Source organism: Polyodon spathula, chromosome 22, assembly GCF_017654505.1.
Source record: "Polyodon spathula isolate WHYD16114869_AA chromosome 22, ASM1765450v1, whole genome shotgun sequence".
Classification (NCBI taxonomy): Eukaryota; Metazoa; Chordata; class Actinopteri; order Acipenseriformes; family Polyodontidae; genus Polyodon; species Polyodon spathula.
In genome coordinates this window covers 29618489-29632924 of record NC_054555.1, presented here as the reverse complement: position 1 = coordinate 29632924, position 14436 = coordinate 29618489, and the positions used below count along the sequence as shown (strand labels likewise).

Genomic DNA, 14436 nt, shown 5'->3' with positions numbered 1-14436 from the left:
AAACATAATACACGACTCAGATCAAGTTAGCAGTTATCGCATCTAAAGATTAACAAGTAAGAGCAAAATAAAGAATACAGTAAGTTTGACTCAGAGCAGTTATAACTTATAATAAATATTTGCTTATATGAGTGAAGTCCAGTAAGAACAGGCAGTAAGTGTGATAAATGGGTGAGAATGATTTCCCATTAAGAGCAAATACAAAAACCCCCCATGAGTACGGTTACCTATAAGAGTAAAATCAGAGACAGTTATAGTTAGGAGCAGTAGTTGAAGGTGGCAAGGCATGGAGCAGTTCAGCGCAAGTACAAGCTGATGCAAGAAGGTATTGTATTTGAAGATTAGCTGCTACACAGTGCTGATGTTTGTAATAAAAATTGACCTGCAGCAAAATGACGATTCAATTAGAAAATGCAACAGCGATTCTGACCCTTGTCATTTCCCTGCTTCAAGACATCCAGTAGGAAGGACATGCTCGGATATTGATTGAGGGGGGTTTATATTGACAGTGCAAAGAGACTGGATTGCTGTTTTCAATACTGTCGCCGAGCTAAAAAGGCTAATCTAGATCAGGGCTGTTCTGTGCTTCAGAAACGCATTGGTGTTTCCTAATACCCTGTATAGTAACCCAAGTCCTTGTCAGGGCTGGGACAGAAAGAAAGAGAGGGACAGAGAGGGAGGCCATGCATCTTTGTCATATATGGTAACTGCCACATTCTGGGCTGCTGAGCAGAGTCAAACAGCAGCTTAAGTGCATTAGCAACACTAGGTGCTCCTAATGTGAAACAGGCCACAGCAGGCTTCTCATTTTCCTCCTCAGTAAACTGGTTAACCGTTTCATTAGTGTGATATGAACAGACTGGCAGCTTTGGGACTGTAATTATTATCATAAAGACGATAGGAACACAGTTAATAAACTCTCAGACTATGGTATGTGTTTTATCTTTTATATATGCAATACAATGTAATCTTGTCTACTAGTCATTTTTAAATGTTTTGGCTAGTCTGGCAGCAGCTATAAATAGATCGGACTGGTTACTTAAATGATTTAGTGTTCTGTTTTGCACACACTGATGGCATTGGTAGAAACACGCTGAGTGCACTTGCCAGTGCTGAGCAGCCCAGCTTGCTCTATTCATTCTGTACTGTTCAAGTTCACTAGTTTTTTTTATTTTTCAGGGGGAATGTGGATAATGCAGTCATTGTAAGCTAAGGATAAGGTATACTCAATTATCATGCTGAAGTAGCTAACAAAAATAATCCTGAAAGTAGAAAATAATGGCTCAAAGTTATCAAGTTTCCTCTCAGCAGGAGTAGTGAAGTGTTATTCTTGGGCTCTGCAGAAAACAGGAAAGAAATCTAACAGATTGCTATATTTAAGGTGATGAACAATGTATGTGTTGAAATTAACCTTCGTGCCATCTGTGCTCCAGTAACATCACTGTCACTGGAAACTCCGTGCTAGCTCACCAATGCCAGTGAGCATGTTAACAAGGCTAGGGGACAAGAACATACCACCTGAGAATGATCAGATCATGACAGAAAGCATGGGACTAATCAAGAAAATACCACCTGAGAGCGATCAGATCATGACAGAAAGCATGGGACTAACCAAGGGAAACTTTACAGGAGGATCTGCTTTTATTTGTATGCAAAAATAAAAGGGTGTTTGTTAAAAGTTTATTTATTTTTTTAAAATACCAAACCTTTTAATATACATCCCTGAAAACCTTTGGAGTTCAGTGTATGTGTGTGTGCGCGCTCCTCTCCTGCAGTGTGTGTGTATGTGTGTGTGCGCGCTCCTTTTCTGCACTGTGTGTCTCTCTCTCTCTCTCTCTCTCTCTCTCTCTCTCTCTCTGTACTCCTGCCTGTGCACGAGGAGAGGACATGAGAGAGTGTGTGTGTGTGTGTCTCTCTCTCTCTCTCTCTCTCTCTCTCTCTCTCTCTCTCTCTCTCTCTCTCCAGAGAGAGAGACTCCGAGAGACAGTAGTCATTGTGTGTGTGTGTCTCTCTCTCTCTCTCTCTCTCTGTCTCTCTCTCTCTCTCTCTCTCTCTCTGTCTGGCTGTGTGTGTCTGCGTATGTGTGTGTCTCTCTCTCTCTCTCTCTCTCTCTGGCTGTGTGTGTGTGCTCCTCTCTGTCTCTCTGTCTGTCTCTCTCTCTCTCTCTCTCTCTCTGTGTGTGTTCTGTCTCTCTCTCTCTCTCTCTCTCTCCCTCTCTCTCTCTCTTCGTCTCTCTCTCTCTCTGTCTCCCGTCTGTGTGTGGGTGAGGCAAGAGCTCCTTGTTAGAGACAGAGACGAGGTCAGTGTAGAAGAGGAGAGGATTGAAGTTAGTCTGGAGAGTCAGAGACACTGGAGAAGTGTGTATCCTGTACTCTGTGAGAGACGACTCTAGTTCTCTCTCTCTCTCTCTCTCTCTCTCTCTCTCTCTCTCTCTCTCTCTCTCTCTCTCTCTCTCTCTGGCTCTCTCTCTCTATCACGACATGAGGAACACACAAAGTAGGAGGGATGTAGGGGGCGTTCTCTCTCTCATCTCAAGACACAAAGATCTCTCTCTCTCTCTCTCTCTCTCTCTCTCTCTCTCTCTCTCCTCTCTCTCTCTCTCTCTCTCTCTCTCTCTCTCCTCTCTCTGGCTCCCCCTGTCCTCTCTCCCTTGTCTCTCTCTCTCTCTCTCTCCTTTCTCTCTCTTCTCTCTCTCTCTCTCTCTCTCTCTCTCTCTCTCTCTCTCTCTCTCTCTCTATGGAGAGGAGCCGAGAGTGTGAGAGCTCTTTCCTGTTAGAGCGAGGAGAGAGAGGAGTAGGCACCTGAGACCTCTCTCTCTCTCTCTCTCTCTCTCTCTCTCTCTCTCTGTCTGGCTGTGTGTGTGTGCTCCTCTCCTGTACTCTGTGTCTGTCTCTCTCTCTCTCTCTCTCTCTCTCTCTCTCTCTCTCTCTCTCTCTCTCTAGCCTGCAAGGTGTGGTCAGTGCATGCTCTCTCTGAGCTCCCAGCTGTGCCAGTCTGTCAGCTCCCACCCCCAGAGGGGGTTCAGTTTGCATAGACTGGCGCTGCTGTGGGAAGGGAAGGCGAGCAGTCTGAGAAGTCTGTTCAGGGAGCAGGACGCGAGCAGCCCAGTCTGAGTGAGGGCTTCCTTTTTATTTGCTTCTGCTGTTCTAACTGTCTGGGGGACTGGACTTTATTTTATTTGGAGGAGCAGGAGGAGGGTGCATTGGTGCTGCTGCTGCACCAGGGGGAAACAAAACCAGAAAAATAACTTTAAAAGCCAAGCTTAAAAGCTAAATTCTTTTCTCAAGTCAGCCGAGCTATATGTAGAAAGATGAGCCTGTAGTCAGGGAAAAGCAAACCATAAAAACTCAGAGCAACACTGAAGTGCATTCATCTTAATAAGGAGTACAAACCACAGCATAGCATGCCTGCCGAAGTTAAACAGGTTGGTTGCATTTCATTTCTTTTTCTTTTTTGGCTTTATCGATTGCTATTGTCTATGGGATAGTACTGTATGCTGTAGAAATAGCAAAGCAAGATGCTGCAGAGGGGGAGCTGTGCAGCTTTATATCTCTTTCACCTAACTAGATTTTCTTTGCAGCTTTTCAAAGAGAAGGCTGGAGATTTCTCTTGCTTCTGACCTGTCGCTTTCCATTCAAGGCTAAGGGGTGATGGATTGGGGCTGATGCTTGCAGGCAGGCTAGTAGTACTGGTACAATCTCTATTAGAGTTAAATAATGACCTGCCTTTATTTCTAGTTATTCCATGCATGTGTGTGTATTGTGGATAATGTATGCACAGTGTGTGTATACACATATGCATATGGTTGTCATGTGTTCATATCATTTCCACACACAGCATTGTAGGCTCTTAAAACAAACAAAATAACCCCATTATACTGCGAGTGGTAAGATGAAACTCCCTTATGGATTCCATTGGCAGGTCACGTAATGCAACTCTCTAACTAGCAAGAAAGATTGAGTAGTCCTGGCAAAGAAACCGCAAAGCACTTATAAGGTCGCAAAGCAGCGTGACCTTTTTGTTTCTGTAAACTGTTAGAATGAGGGTTGTGTGTGAGCACAGCGCCATGCTCTAAACTGTTAGAGCTGCTCTTCCCAAACCTTGGCTCTGCTCCAAGCTGAGAATAAACTTAAAGAAACAAAAAACAACAGCCAGTCAACTCCCGACGACCTCCCCGAATCCTGAAAGGGATGGAAGAGACGCAGCCTGGATACGTTCGCTGTGCCTCTGTTTGGAAGCTCCAGCTGTGCTGCACTGCATAAAGGTGTTACAGGGTTGCTGGAGATCTTACATATGAGTTTCAAATGGGAAAAAAGTTTCTGTACACAATTGTGCTTCAGTGATAATTCAGGTTTCATTTTGGTACAACAGCTATGTACTGTATTTATCATAAAACTGCCCACAACCCTATAGTGGTTAATCCATAGATGAAGTAGACAGATCATTTAAAGAAGTCTTTTTTCAACTAATTTCCCATGTTCCTGACAATCACTGGAATGCTTTCAATGTATTCATTCCATTCACGTCTTATGACCCTTTCAAAGTTCATTCATTTTAGTAGGCATCTGGCTCTGTTTGTCACACTGCTTGGTATGCAGGGCCCTGCTCTCACTGGGTCCCGGTGCTCAGCAGTGTGAATGGTACCTGCTCCAGGGCTGGCTCTTTACGTTTCGTCTCTCTAAATGGGACTCTCAAACCTAAGTATTTGATTTTTATAGTGCTTAAACCCGGGGAGAAATAGAACTCTGCTGTCTGACTGTTTGTTTGTTTGTTTTAAGAATAGCAAACAAATAAGGTTTTTTTTTGGAATGGAAAAACCATGCATCTCAAACCATGATTTCTACTTGAATTAAATATAGTAGTTTCTTTTTTTGTAATGTGACACACTGTTAGAAATGCATTCCACTGCACTGTTTTCATTTCAGTGTAAATGATGCAGACTTCAGGAATGCTGGACTTCAAACCATCTGTATCCAAACCAGATCCAGTTTGTGGAGTGCGACGCTTTTAATTAGAGGAAGATTACAGCATGCTTTCTTTAATTATAGCGCTGGCCAAATCAGTAAAACCATATTTGGGTTTAATTGACAGATCTATTTTGAACTTGACTCTTAATGACTGGGTGGCTCTCCCATTACCAAGCGAGCCGTACTGCGAGAGCACAGAACTCAAGGGAAGAGGTTTGGGATACGCACAGGAAAAGCAGCATTTCTCTTTGGACATTTCACAAGCCCTTTTACAAAGCTGTGCAGCTAAACTGTATGTGCTTATCTGTGTTCTCTTCTGGTACTGGCTCACTCCTCTGATTTGTGTGAAATGTAATTGCAGTACATTGTGATATGCGTGCTTTTGGAGTCCGGTTTTCATTGCAACGGTATAAAGTTAAGCAACGTGTAATAGCTGGGACTCCTGATGCTCCGGCATTGCAGAGGTCTTTGAACACTGTGGATCTATTCAGCTGTACAGGATCACTGTGGATCTATTCAGATGTAAAGGATCATTGTGTGATCTATTCAGCTGTACAGGATCACTGTGGATCTATTCAGATGTAAAGGATCATTGTGTGATCTATTCAGCTGTACAGGATCACTGTGGATCTATTCAGATGTAAAGGATCATCGTGGATCTATTCAGATGTACATGATCATTGTGGATCTATTCAGATGTACAGGATCATTGTTGATCTATTCAGATGTAAAGGATCATTGTGGATCTATTCGGATGCACAGGATCATTGTTGATCTATTCGGATGTAAAGGATCATTGTTGCCTATACACTTCTGAGCCTCGGCGTGTGTAATTGGAAACGTTCCCTGCCACAAGATTCCACAAGGGGGGCTGCATGTGGTTCAGGAAAACAGCCGAGGTCATCTGTCCCTTTGCTACTGACGAGCCTATCCCCGTTTTTCCTAAATAGATCGGATGCCGAACCTACGCAAACAATTCGGGGTGTGCACTGCAGTGCAGGGCGAGTGACTCAAGAGAAACCCAGATAGCCACCCTCCTCAATATGCTTTTTTTTACAGCACAACATCCCTTTTAAAATTCATAGTTTCATTGGGGTTTCATTTATTGGCGTCAGCTAGGAGTCCTCAGAACGATAGGCTTGTGTAACGCAGCAGATGAAGCATTTGGAAATGTGTGTTGATGATGCTCGGTTACTCTATCTCCTGTCAGCGTAATTATTTTGTTTTATTACGTATTAAAATAAGATTCTCAGCGCTGTCTGCAGTCCCTAGAATTCAAAATGTTCTTTCTTTCAGAGAAGATGATTGTTGAATTGTAGGTGTTACATTTCTTCATTATTTAAATCAGATACTGTAGGCTATATATATGTCCTTAATGACCAGGGTGTATTCTCTGGTGTTTGGCTTGCCTGTCAGAATGTTTTATGAGCAGCCAGTTCTAATTCTAAACCTTCCTTCTGTCATATCAGCAAGATCAGAAGCAGGTTCAGCTTTCAAACTGTTAAGACTTGCTTTTCAATTGCCAGATAAATCCCAACTTTCAACAGCTGTATTTATACAGCACTCTGTCAGCATACTCTGTATGATTTGCCCCACAACAGCTTCATGGACAATGAGGAAAACGTAACAGGATTCATTTGAGTCGTTAGTTTGCCTAAATGTGGCATGAGCGTAATGCGTACTGTACTTTGGCTTGCAAGTCCCAAGGTGTCCTCTGGGCAAGAGCACCAAGTCACATAAAATCATGAGTAGGTTTTAGATTCCTTACTGCTGCCAGAGCAGATTTTTTTTCCTTTAAGCTGAAGCACAGCCCTTGTCTTTCTCCTGCTACTGTAAGTTTTGGCTGTATTCCAATATGGCATCAGTAGAAAACACATTTCTGCATGTCAACAAGCAGCCATGGCAACTTCAGTGCAGAGCAACGCTGCTGATTCTTGGGAGGAAATCGACTTTTATATGCGTGATTAATGATGCAGATTCCTTACTGAGTTTCTCTACATAAAGCAGGATCTATAGGCTTTTTCTTTGGTTATTTAAAGGAGCAAAAGCCTTGCAGCAGCAGATTAGTGTCGTGAAGGATGCGAGAGGTCCAGGGGTATTCAACAACTGAAGAGAACCAATGGGGAAAGACAGGGGCGAGCAGGCGGAAGCAATGCGTTGAAAACATGAGCTCATAGCATGCTGTCTGAAGGGCTGCGTACCCAACAGAGCCCTGTGGCTGGCTTCATTCCTTGAGGTGCAGAAATATACTTGCACACATTTATGCTTTATATGTTTTCTTTCTTTGCTGTCAGATAGTACCCTGAAACTGCTTTACAGATGTAAGCAAGATTGAAAGGGGGTACAGTGTATTACAAGATTGAAAGGGGGTACAGTGTATTACAAGTGTATTATATTACAAGCCTTCATCATCTGTCTGGGGTCGGCTTCTGGGTCCGATCGTTTCGTGTTGGGTGCTGACTCTTGCAGTGGGGTTTAACGAGAGCTCAAGGAAACTCTCTATATAAACCACATAAAACTGTTTATTGGGCTCCAGCAGTGATTTATTTCCAGTGTAAAAAGAAAACTTAATAAGGACTCCATGATGTTATAGCTGGGCCTTTTAAAGGGTATTCCCAGCCCTCTGGAAATGTTATTTACTATCAGGTTTTGATGCTTGCATTTTATTTCAATTTTATTTAATTCGGTAGTATTGTTGATTAGAAACATAGTTGGACTTGCTTGTACCCTTTTGCAAGTCCAGTTCTTTCTGCGGTTTTAGGAATCCCTCAGTTTGCCAGACAATGCATCTCATTATTCATGGCAAACAGCCAAGGCAAATGTGAGTGTGATCAAAGTTGCCGCTGGGCAAGTAAACTTTTTAAGAAGAGAACTTGCTTTCAGCCTTGCAGCTTGTCTGAGTTGGGGTTTTAATAATAAACAGGAGAGGTACAGGGGTATGAGAGGCTCTCTCTCTCTCTCTCTCTCTCTCTCTCTCTCTCTCTCTCTCTCTCTCTCTCTCTCTCTCTCTCTCTCTATCTCTATATATATATATATATATATATATATATATATATATATATATATATATAAAATCGGTGCTGAAATGCTTGGTGAACAATGGTGCATAGTGTTCACACAATGGTTCCATTGCGATTGATCAGCAGCTGTCATGTACCATTATCTTGTACTGTTATTGCATTGTTAGAATGCATCTAACTGGGGCTGTTTTTCTTTTTTTTTATGTATTAATGGTTTGTTTCCCATGGAGTAGTGAAGCATAATGGAACAGTGTAAGCTGGAGTCTCTTCCAGTGGCTTTGCTGAGCTGCTCAGTGACCCAAGATAGAGGTTGACTGGCAGGAATACTTTACTGCTTCCTTTTAATAGCCTTTAGTAATTTTGTGTCGTATAAATGAGTATCATGCACCCCTGATGGGCTGGAGCTCACTGCATGACAGCCAAGGCAGTCCTAACTCTACACAGCGTCCAGAGAAACAAATGTTGGCTTAGCAACAGACCGTTCTGGCTTTCCCCGCAGTCGTCTTTAAGCTCGCTATCGCAGTAATGTTTGGTGTGGCGATCTGCCATAGACCACGCTGTGAAGGAACCAATCTGTCCTGCGCTATCTAACTACATGCAGAGCTTTGTGAAGGGCTGCTAAATCAAGACTTCACTTTAGTTCATGGGTCACGGCAACTAATAAAAGTTATTAAAGTTGTAATAGTGATCATTGCAAAAGTAATAAACTCAGCAAGCGATGAGGTCGTAGAGTTTAAAGATGTTTCTGAGAATCGAACATTTTGGAATGAAGTGGGTTCCGAGAGAATGAAGGATGAGGATGAGCTGACTGCTGTAGACACACAGTACTGGTTATGTAGTTGATAGATTGCAGCTTTCCTGATTTTACTGCAGCTTTAGAAGTTCAGGGGACATGTGTAAAGCAAATGTATTTTCTTCAAGAGCGTTTATAGAAGTGAAATTAGGCTGGGGGAGTCCTATCCTTCATCTTTAAGAAGAGCGTGTCTCCAACTGCTGTCTGCTTTCAGTAGGATCCTGTTCAGCTGTGCACCAGACTCCTATCAAAGCTAGTAAACCTTCTATATTATTCTGTGGACTCTTGTGCAATTACAATAACCGTCTGCCCCTTTCAGAGCTGTGTGGATTGTGATGGGTCGGTGCAATTTCAAACAAATTGAACCTGCCTTGAATTGATCACACATTTATTTTCTTTGTTACAGCTTTTACTCTTATGTAACTATTGGAAATTAATGTAAACTCTCATTATAATAGACTCAAAGAAATATGGGACTTGCTTTACCACAATAGAGTGGAATGGATTTGCATATTACCATATTAGCAGGTTTGCATTAAAATTACCCTAGAGGGGTGTGTGGTATTATTGCAGCCGCAGGACTGGGGAATTTAAAACTCTCCATGTAAATATCTGTGCAAATCCCTTCAATAGCTGGAGTAGTTGCTTCCAGTTGACCCATATGAACTGGCAGTACAGTGTGTATAGAAATTCCTACCTAGTAAAGCATATGTTTCTTCTTTATCGGGGTCTTGTATATCTCAATGGGGCTGTGCAATGCGTCTGTTTTTTTTTTTCTTCTTGCCGTTGCCGTGCAGTTGTGCTCCACATGTTTCATGGAATGTGTTTGTTTATGATCGTTGCACAACTGTGCATTCTTTCATTGCACAGAGAATCAAATCAAAATGTTTTGGAGCTCTGACAGCAAACATTCTTGGATGCAAGGGTTCTGTGGAGCAGGAGTGCTTGCTATGTTGGATTCAGTTCATCACATCACTGATTTGTGGATGTCATGTTAAAATGTCAAAGCTGTTGACATGAGTTTAAAATTCCCCAAATTCTGTGGTTGGAATAACACCACACCTTTATATAGGATACCTTTTTTTTCTTTTTAAATAACATGGATTCAGTATAAATATGAACTATAAAGAATTACTTTGTATGATGTTTACTATAGTATGAAACACATGCAGTACTGGTTATGCATGTGCATAATTTTAATGCCATAGCATTAGTGCAAGAGGCTGAAATGAGATGTGATCCTGCTGTATTGCATTGTACTGTACTGTACCTTACTGCTCTGTATGTGATAACACACAGTGCCACTCGAGAACTTTGCCATCAGTCCATGCCTGCCAAAAGCAGCCACGCAGAGCAATGTTCTGCATTTCAGATTCTAAAGAAGCTGAAAATGCTTCTAAGCTGTTCTGACCCCTTACAGCCAGGCAGTCTGTCAGGCAGTGTCAGCACAGAGGGTAAGATTTTGAAATGCACCGCTCTTGTGCAGAGCTCCATGCGGCTTGCCAATCTGGTATTTGTGAATGCTGACTTCAGACCCAGCCTGGACAGACGGAGAACATATTTCACGTGACACTGATTTATTTGCCTAACCAAATGCTTCATGTCTGTCTCTTTTAAAGTATCCAAAACAAAGTGTTTAATTTGTCTGTGATGAGTCAAAGGGTTTTCGGTCTGTGATTCAGCCTCCCGACAGTAGATGGCATCAAACCAACTCGGGACTTCCCTTACCAAGATCTCGTGACCATGGCAAAAGTCATCTTTTGAGGGGCGGCACCTTGGTGAGGGGCGGAAGTACGAGTATGTAAATTCCAGCCACTGGAGTCAAGTGAAGGATAAGGACACGTGTCAGTTGGGGATTGGTGTTCCGCTGACTACAGAGGCGGGACATTACATACTAAAGGGAACGTACTACTGTGTTCGGGGTTGGTCCGAAAGTAAAATAGGAGGAGTAACGGGTGGAGGGAGAGACTGGTTTGGTGCAGCGGGATTTTTAAAACAAAAAAACACTAACATTTCTTTTGTCTTTTTTGTTTATGTATGGGTCGCCACGAAGACAATTAAAGACGAGTCATCACGGTTTGTTTTGGATTTCACCCCTGCACTCCTTCCCTCACACCATTTTGTTTTCTTTTGTTATTTAATTATTTTGTTGTGTATAGAGAATAAAAATAAATTATTTTATTTCTGTACACATAAATTACTGTCTGGACATTCCATTTAATACACTCTCGCCTCACATTGTCATTAAAATTCCTTTGTGAACTGTCCTTCCATCTGCAATGCTTCTTCTTTTTAAAATCCTGGTTTGAACTGTCATCATTGAAATCATGGCAGGCTTGCCTTTTGGTGGGAGTTCACATTTAGCAGTGGTACAAGACAATCTGTGCTGTTGCTGAAAGGGTGAAGAGAGTGGACTGCTTACAATGCTATTCAGTCTTTAGCAGCAACTGTAGTAGCCTTGCCATATGGTTTCAATCGTCCGTGTCGTCTTTCCTTTCTGAATCTTCTTTTCTAGACACATTTCCTCTAAGCCTTTAACAATCTTTTACTCTTTGGTGAAGTTCAGATGGGTTTATTCACTTTGGGCCAGCACAGGTGCTGTGCATGTCCACAGTGCAAGATGTATTGCAGTCATCGTTGTGCAGTTCTTGCAGTCCCCCTTCGTTGTGTGTCTGTGCATGTCCACAGTGCAAGATGTATTGCAGTCATCGTTGTGCAGTTCTTGCAGTCCCCCTTCGTTGTGTGTCTGTGCATGTCCACAGTGCAAGATGTATTGCAGTCATCGTTGTGCAGTTCTTGCAGTCCCCCTTCGTTGTGTGTCTGTGCATGTCCACAGTGCAAGATGTATTGCAGTCATCGTTGTGCAGTTCTTGCAGTCCCCCTTCGTTGTGTGTCTGTGCATGTCCACAGTGCAAGATGTATTGCAGTCATCGTTGTGCAGTTCTTGCAGTCCCCCTTCGTTGTGTGTCTGTGCATCTTCACAGTGCAAGATGTATTGCAGTCATCGCTGTGCTGCAGTTCTGCCACAGTATGCCGTTACAGTAAATTCAAATCCTATCATTAGAATAGTCACTCTGGAGGAATTATGGTGCTATTTTTTTATCCTCCAGTATAGTGCATGATGGCACTTGTTGGCAATAAATCTGGGTTATTACCGTGTTACTTGCTTTAATGTCTGTTTTTATTGCTGTCGAATTGAAATTGTATGCTGATTATACTGTAGCCAGATTTCTTTGTGAAAGAGGTATTGTAAACGTCTGAGCTGTTTGATAACACTTTTTTCTTTTTAATGTGCATGAAACAGTCTGCATTTGTACTGTGTACATGCTGAATGTTAATTATTTGCATGCCATTATTATAATACTGCAATTATGTTAATTATACATGGTGGTGTTGTACTGTATACTGCATTTAACATATTTGGCTGAATGAAGAAAATTTTTTGCAAGTCTAAGGTGCAGGCTAGGGGGTGAAGGCTCAGAGCTGGTGAATAGCCCAATAGGTTTAAGTCCTGGCTGAGAATGAGAGAGACTGTACAGTACAGCATTGATGTCATGGGCCCTTGCCAGGACTTTCGGATTGGTGCTGTCCAATCAGTCAGACAGGCTGGCCTCATGGTTTGATGTATCTTGGTTTTGAAATCCTCACTGGTTGCAGTAGACTGGCATATTGAGCCCATTATCTGACCCTCTTGCAGTAGATGAGTCTTTCCAAGCACTCCGTCTGGGTAGAGAATAACAAAGCAGGGCATCTAATCTAATATAATAATAACCTCACCCCACTGTATTTTATTCTTTTTTTAAGCACACCTCATTACATCTGTGCGTCTCTGAACTACCAGGCTTGAAAGATGAAGAGCACGTTGAGATGTGTCTTCTAGTTTCACACAAAATGCATTCTGCTATGGGTAACTGAAAATCAAATTGTAGACGGAGCAAAGAGACAGATTGCAGAGGACTGTGCTGACGTGGCTGTGCAAATGTTTTAATATTTCACTTGGGTTTTTCCAAACTCTGCAAGGTACTGCATGAGTCATATTAATTCAGTTTCCAGAAAGTTGTGGTCAAAATGGTCCAAAACAAGAGTTCCAGTTGTGCACTAACCCAGAGGAACACCTGCCAAATAGTGCAGTTGAATGGGACGTTTTCAAATGCAGACGTTTCCAGAGACTCTGACAGCTGCAGAGAGAGAGAGAGAGAGAGAGAGAGAGAGAGAGAGAGAGAGAGAGAGAGAGAGAGGAGAGAGAGAGAGAGAGAGAGAGAGAGAGAGAGAGAGAGAGAGAGAGAGAGAGAGAGAGAGAGAGAGAGAGAGAGAGAGAGAGAGAGAGAGAGAGAGAGAGAGAGAAGCCCTGCCCTTTTGAACACATTCACACCTGTGAAATTTCCAGCACAAAAAGGTCACTATAGCGGTCCATGGTTAACAGCAGAGTGATGATATTCAGCACTCCGGTTTGAGGCAGTCTGTATTAACAGTCTGTGTGCTGGAAGGCAAACCTAAAGATGCTCTGGCGCTGCTCTGGCGCTGCTCTGGCGCTGTTCTAATATGTATCCATCCTATCATGTTTTAAGTGCTTTTTGCTCCTGCCGCCAAGCAAAGTTGTTTCAGGAATTAGTGAGATGATTACAATGTGCTGCTAGTTTCAGCGCTGCTTACTGTACACATGCTGCTTTGGATTTGATGTGAGATCTTTTTTGACACGCATTCTCAATTCAACGCACAGCCTTTGTTCAAATGTTAAGCCTGTCCTTGTTTCGATTTTCCTCCGTTCTACTCTCTTGGACTAGTTTCACAGTCCCTGCTCAGCACTAATCTTGGACTGCCCGTTGTTGCCATAGGTAAGGTAGTCCAAGATTGTGAAACCAGTCATTTTGTAAGTCTGTTGTGGGAGGGTCTGAGCTAAATGGTACACATTCACATATAAATCCATGCACTTTTCTCAACTGCTCACTTGAGACATTTTTCATACTCTGGTTTAAAAGTGCTGTTTTGACTTTCAGCTTTTGGAGACGGTGGATAAGCATGCAGATTACTGGAGAGCATTGCAGTGATAGCGCAGCAGCAGAGGCTGACAGACAGGTGGTGCCAGGCGCTGTCAGGCACAGTTTGTCTTGCCTTTCTCATCATGTGTGGCAGTGTCTGACAGGGGTGCAGTCCACTGATTCTTCTGTGTAGAGCGATCCCTTCATTGCCTGGGTTCCTTTGTTACAGATTTCCTTCAGTAGGAACTGTGTGTTTCAGCCGCGTGCTGGCAGGTGCAGACATGCCTTCTCATTGGGTAGAGCAATGATTGGTGCAGCTGAGACAGCAGATTAAGTTGCAGGTGGCCTTACTGTGCCCTGCAGTGTTCACCCTACTAGCCTTGCTGTTTCATGATGACGTTGTAATACAAAACGAATCTGGAACATCGGAACCTCCCCAGCACTCTAGAACCTACAGGATTGGAGTTCTGGGGGTGGGTGTTGAACTGGTTTTAGGGATGGTGTAATTCTAATCAGGACCCTTGCTCTGACTGCTAGTACAGCTTACGAGAGGTACTATGCTGTGTGAAATGGAGCGCATGTGCTTCTCTAATTGCAAAGATGTGCACACCTGGCTGCCGTATGAGATCGGAATGCTGTTCAGACATGCTTTGAAAGGTTAGTGAAATAAACCAGGC

The 14436-nt window shown here is 42.8% G+C and overlaps 1 protein-coding gene across 10 annotated transcripts in view; it reads left to right on the top strand.

Moving 5' to 3' along the window:
* Nucleotides 1-14436, top strand: part of LOC121296848 (armadillo repeat protein deleted in velo-cardio-facial syndrome homolog) — a 131511-nt gene that overhangs the window by 59099 nt on the left and 57976 nt on the right. The window contains exon 1 of one of the 10 annotated variants that reach the window (XM_041222709.1): nt 2983-3424. The exons of the other annotated variants lie outside the window; for them this stretch is intronic. Coding sequence (XP_041078643.1) covers nt 3404-3424 — 21 coding nt within the window. The 5' untranslated portion in view covers nt 2983-3403. Of the gene's footprint in view, nt 1-2982; nt 3425-14436 lie in introns of those variants that run through there. 10 annotated transcript variants of the gene reach the window in all.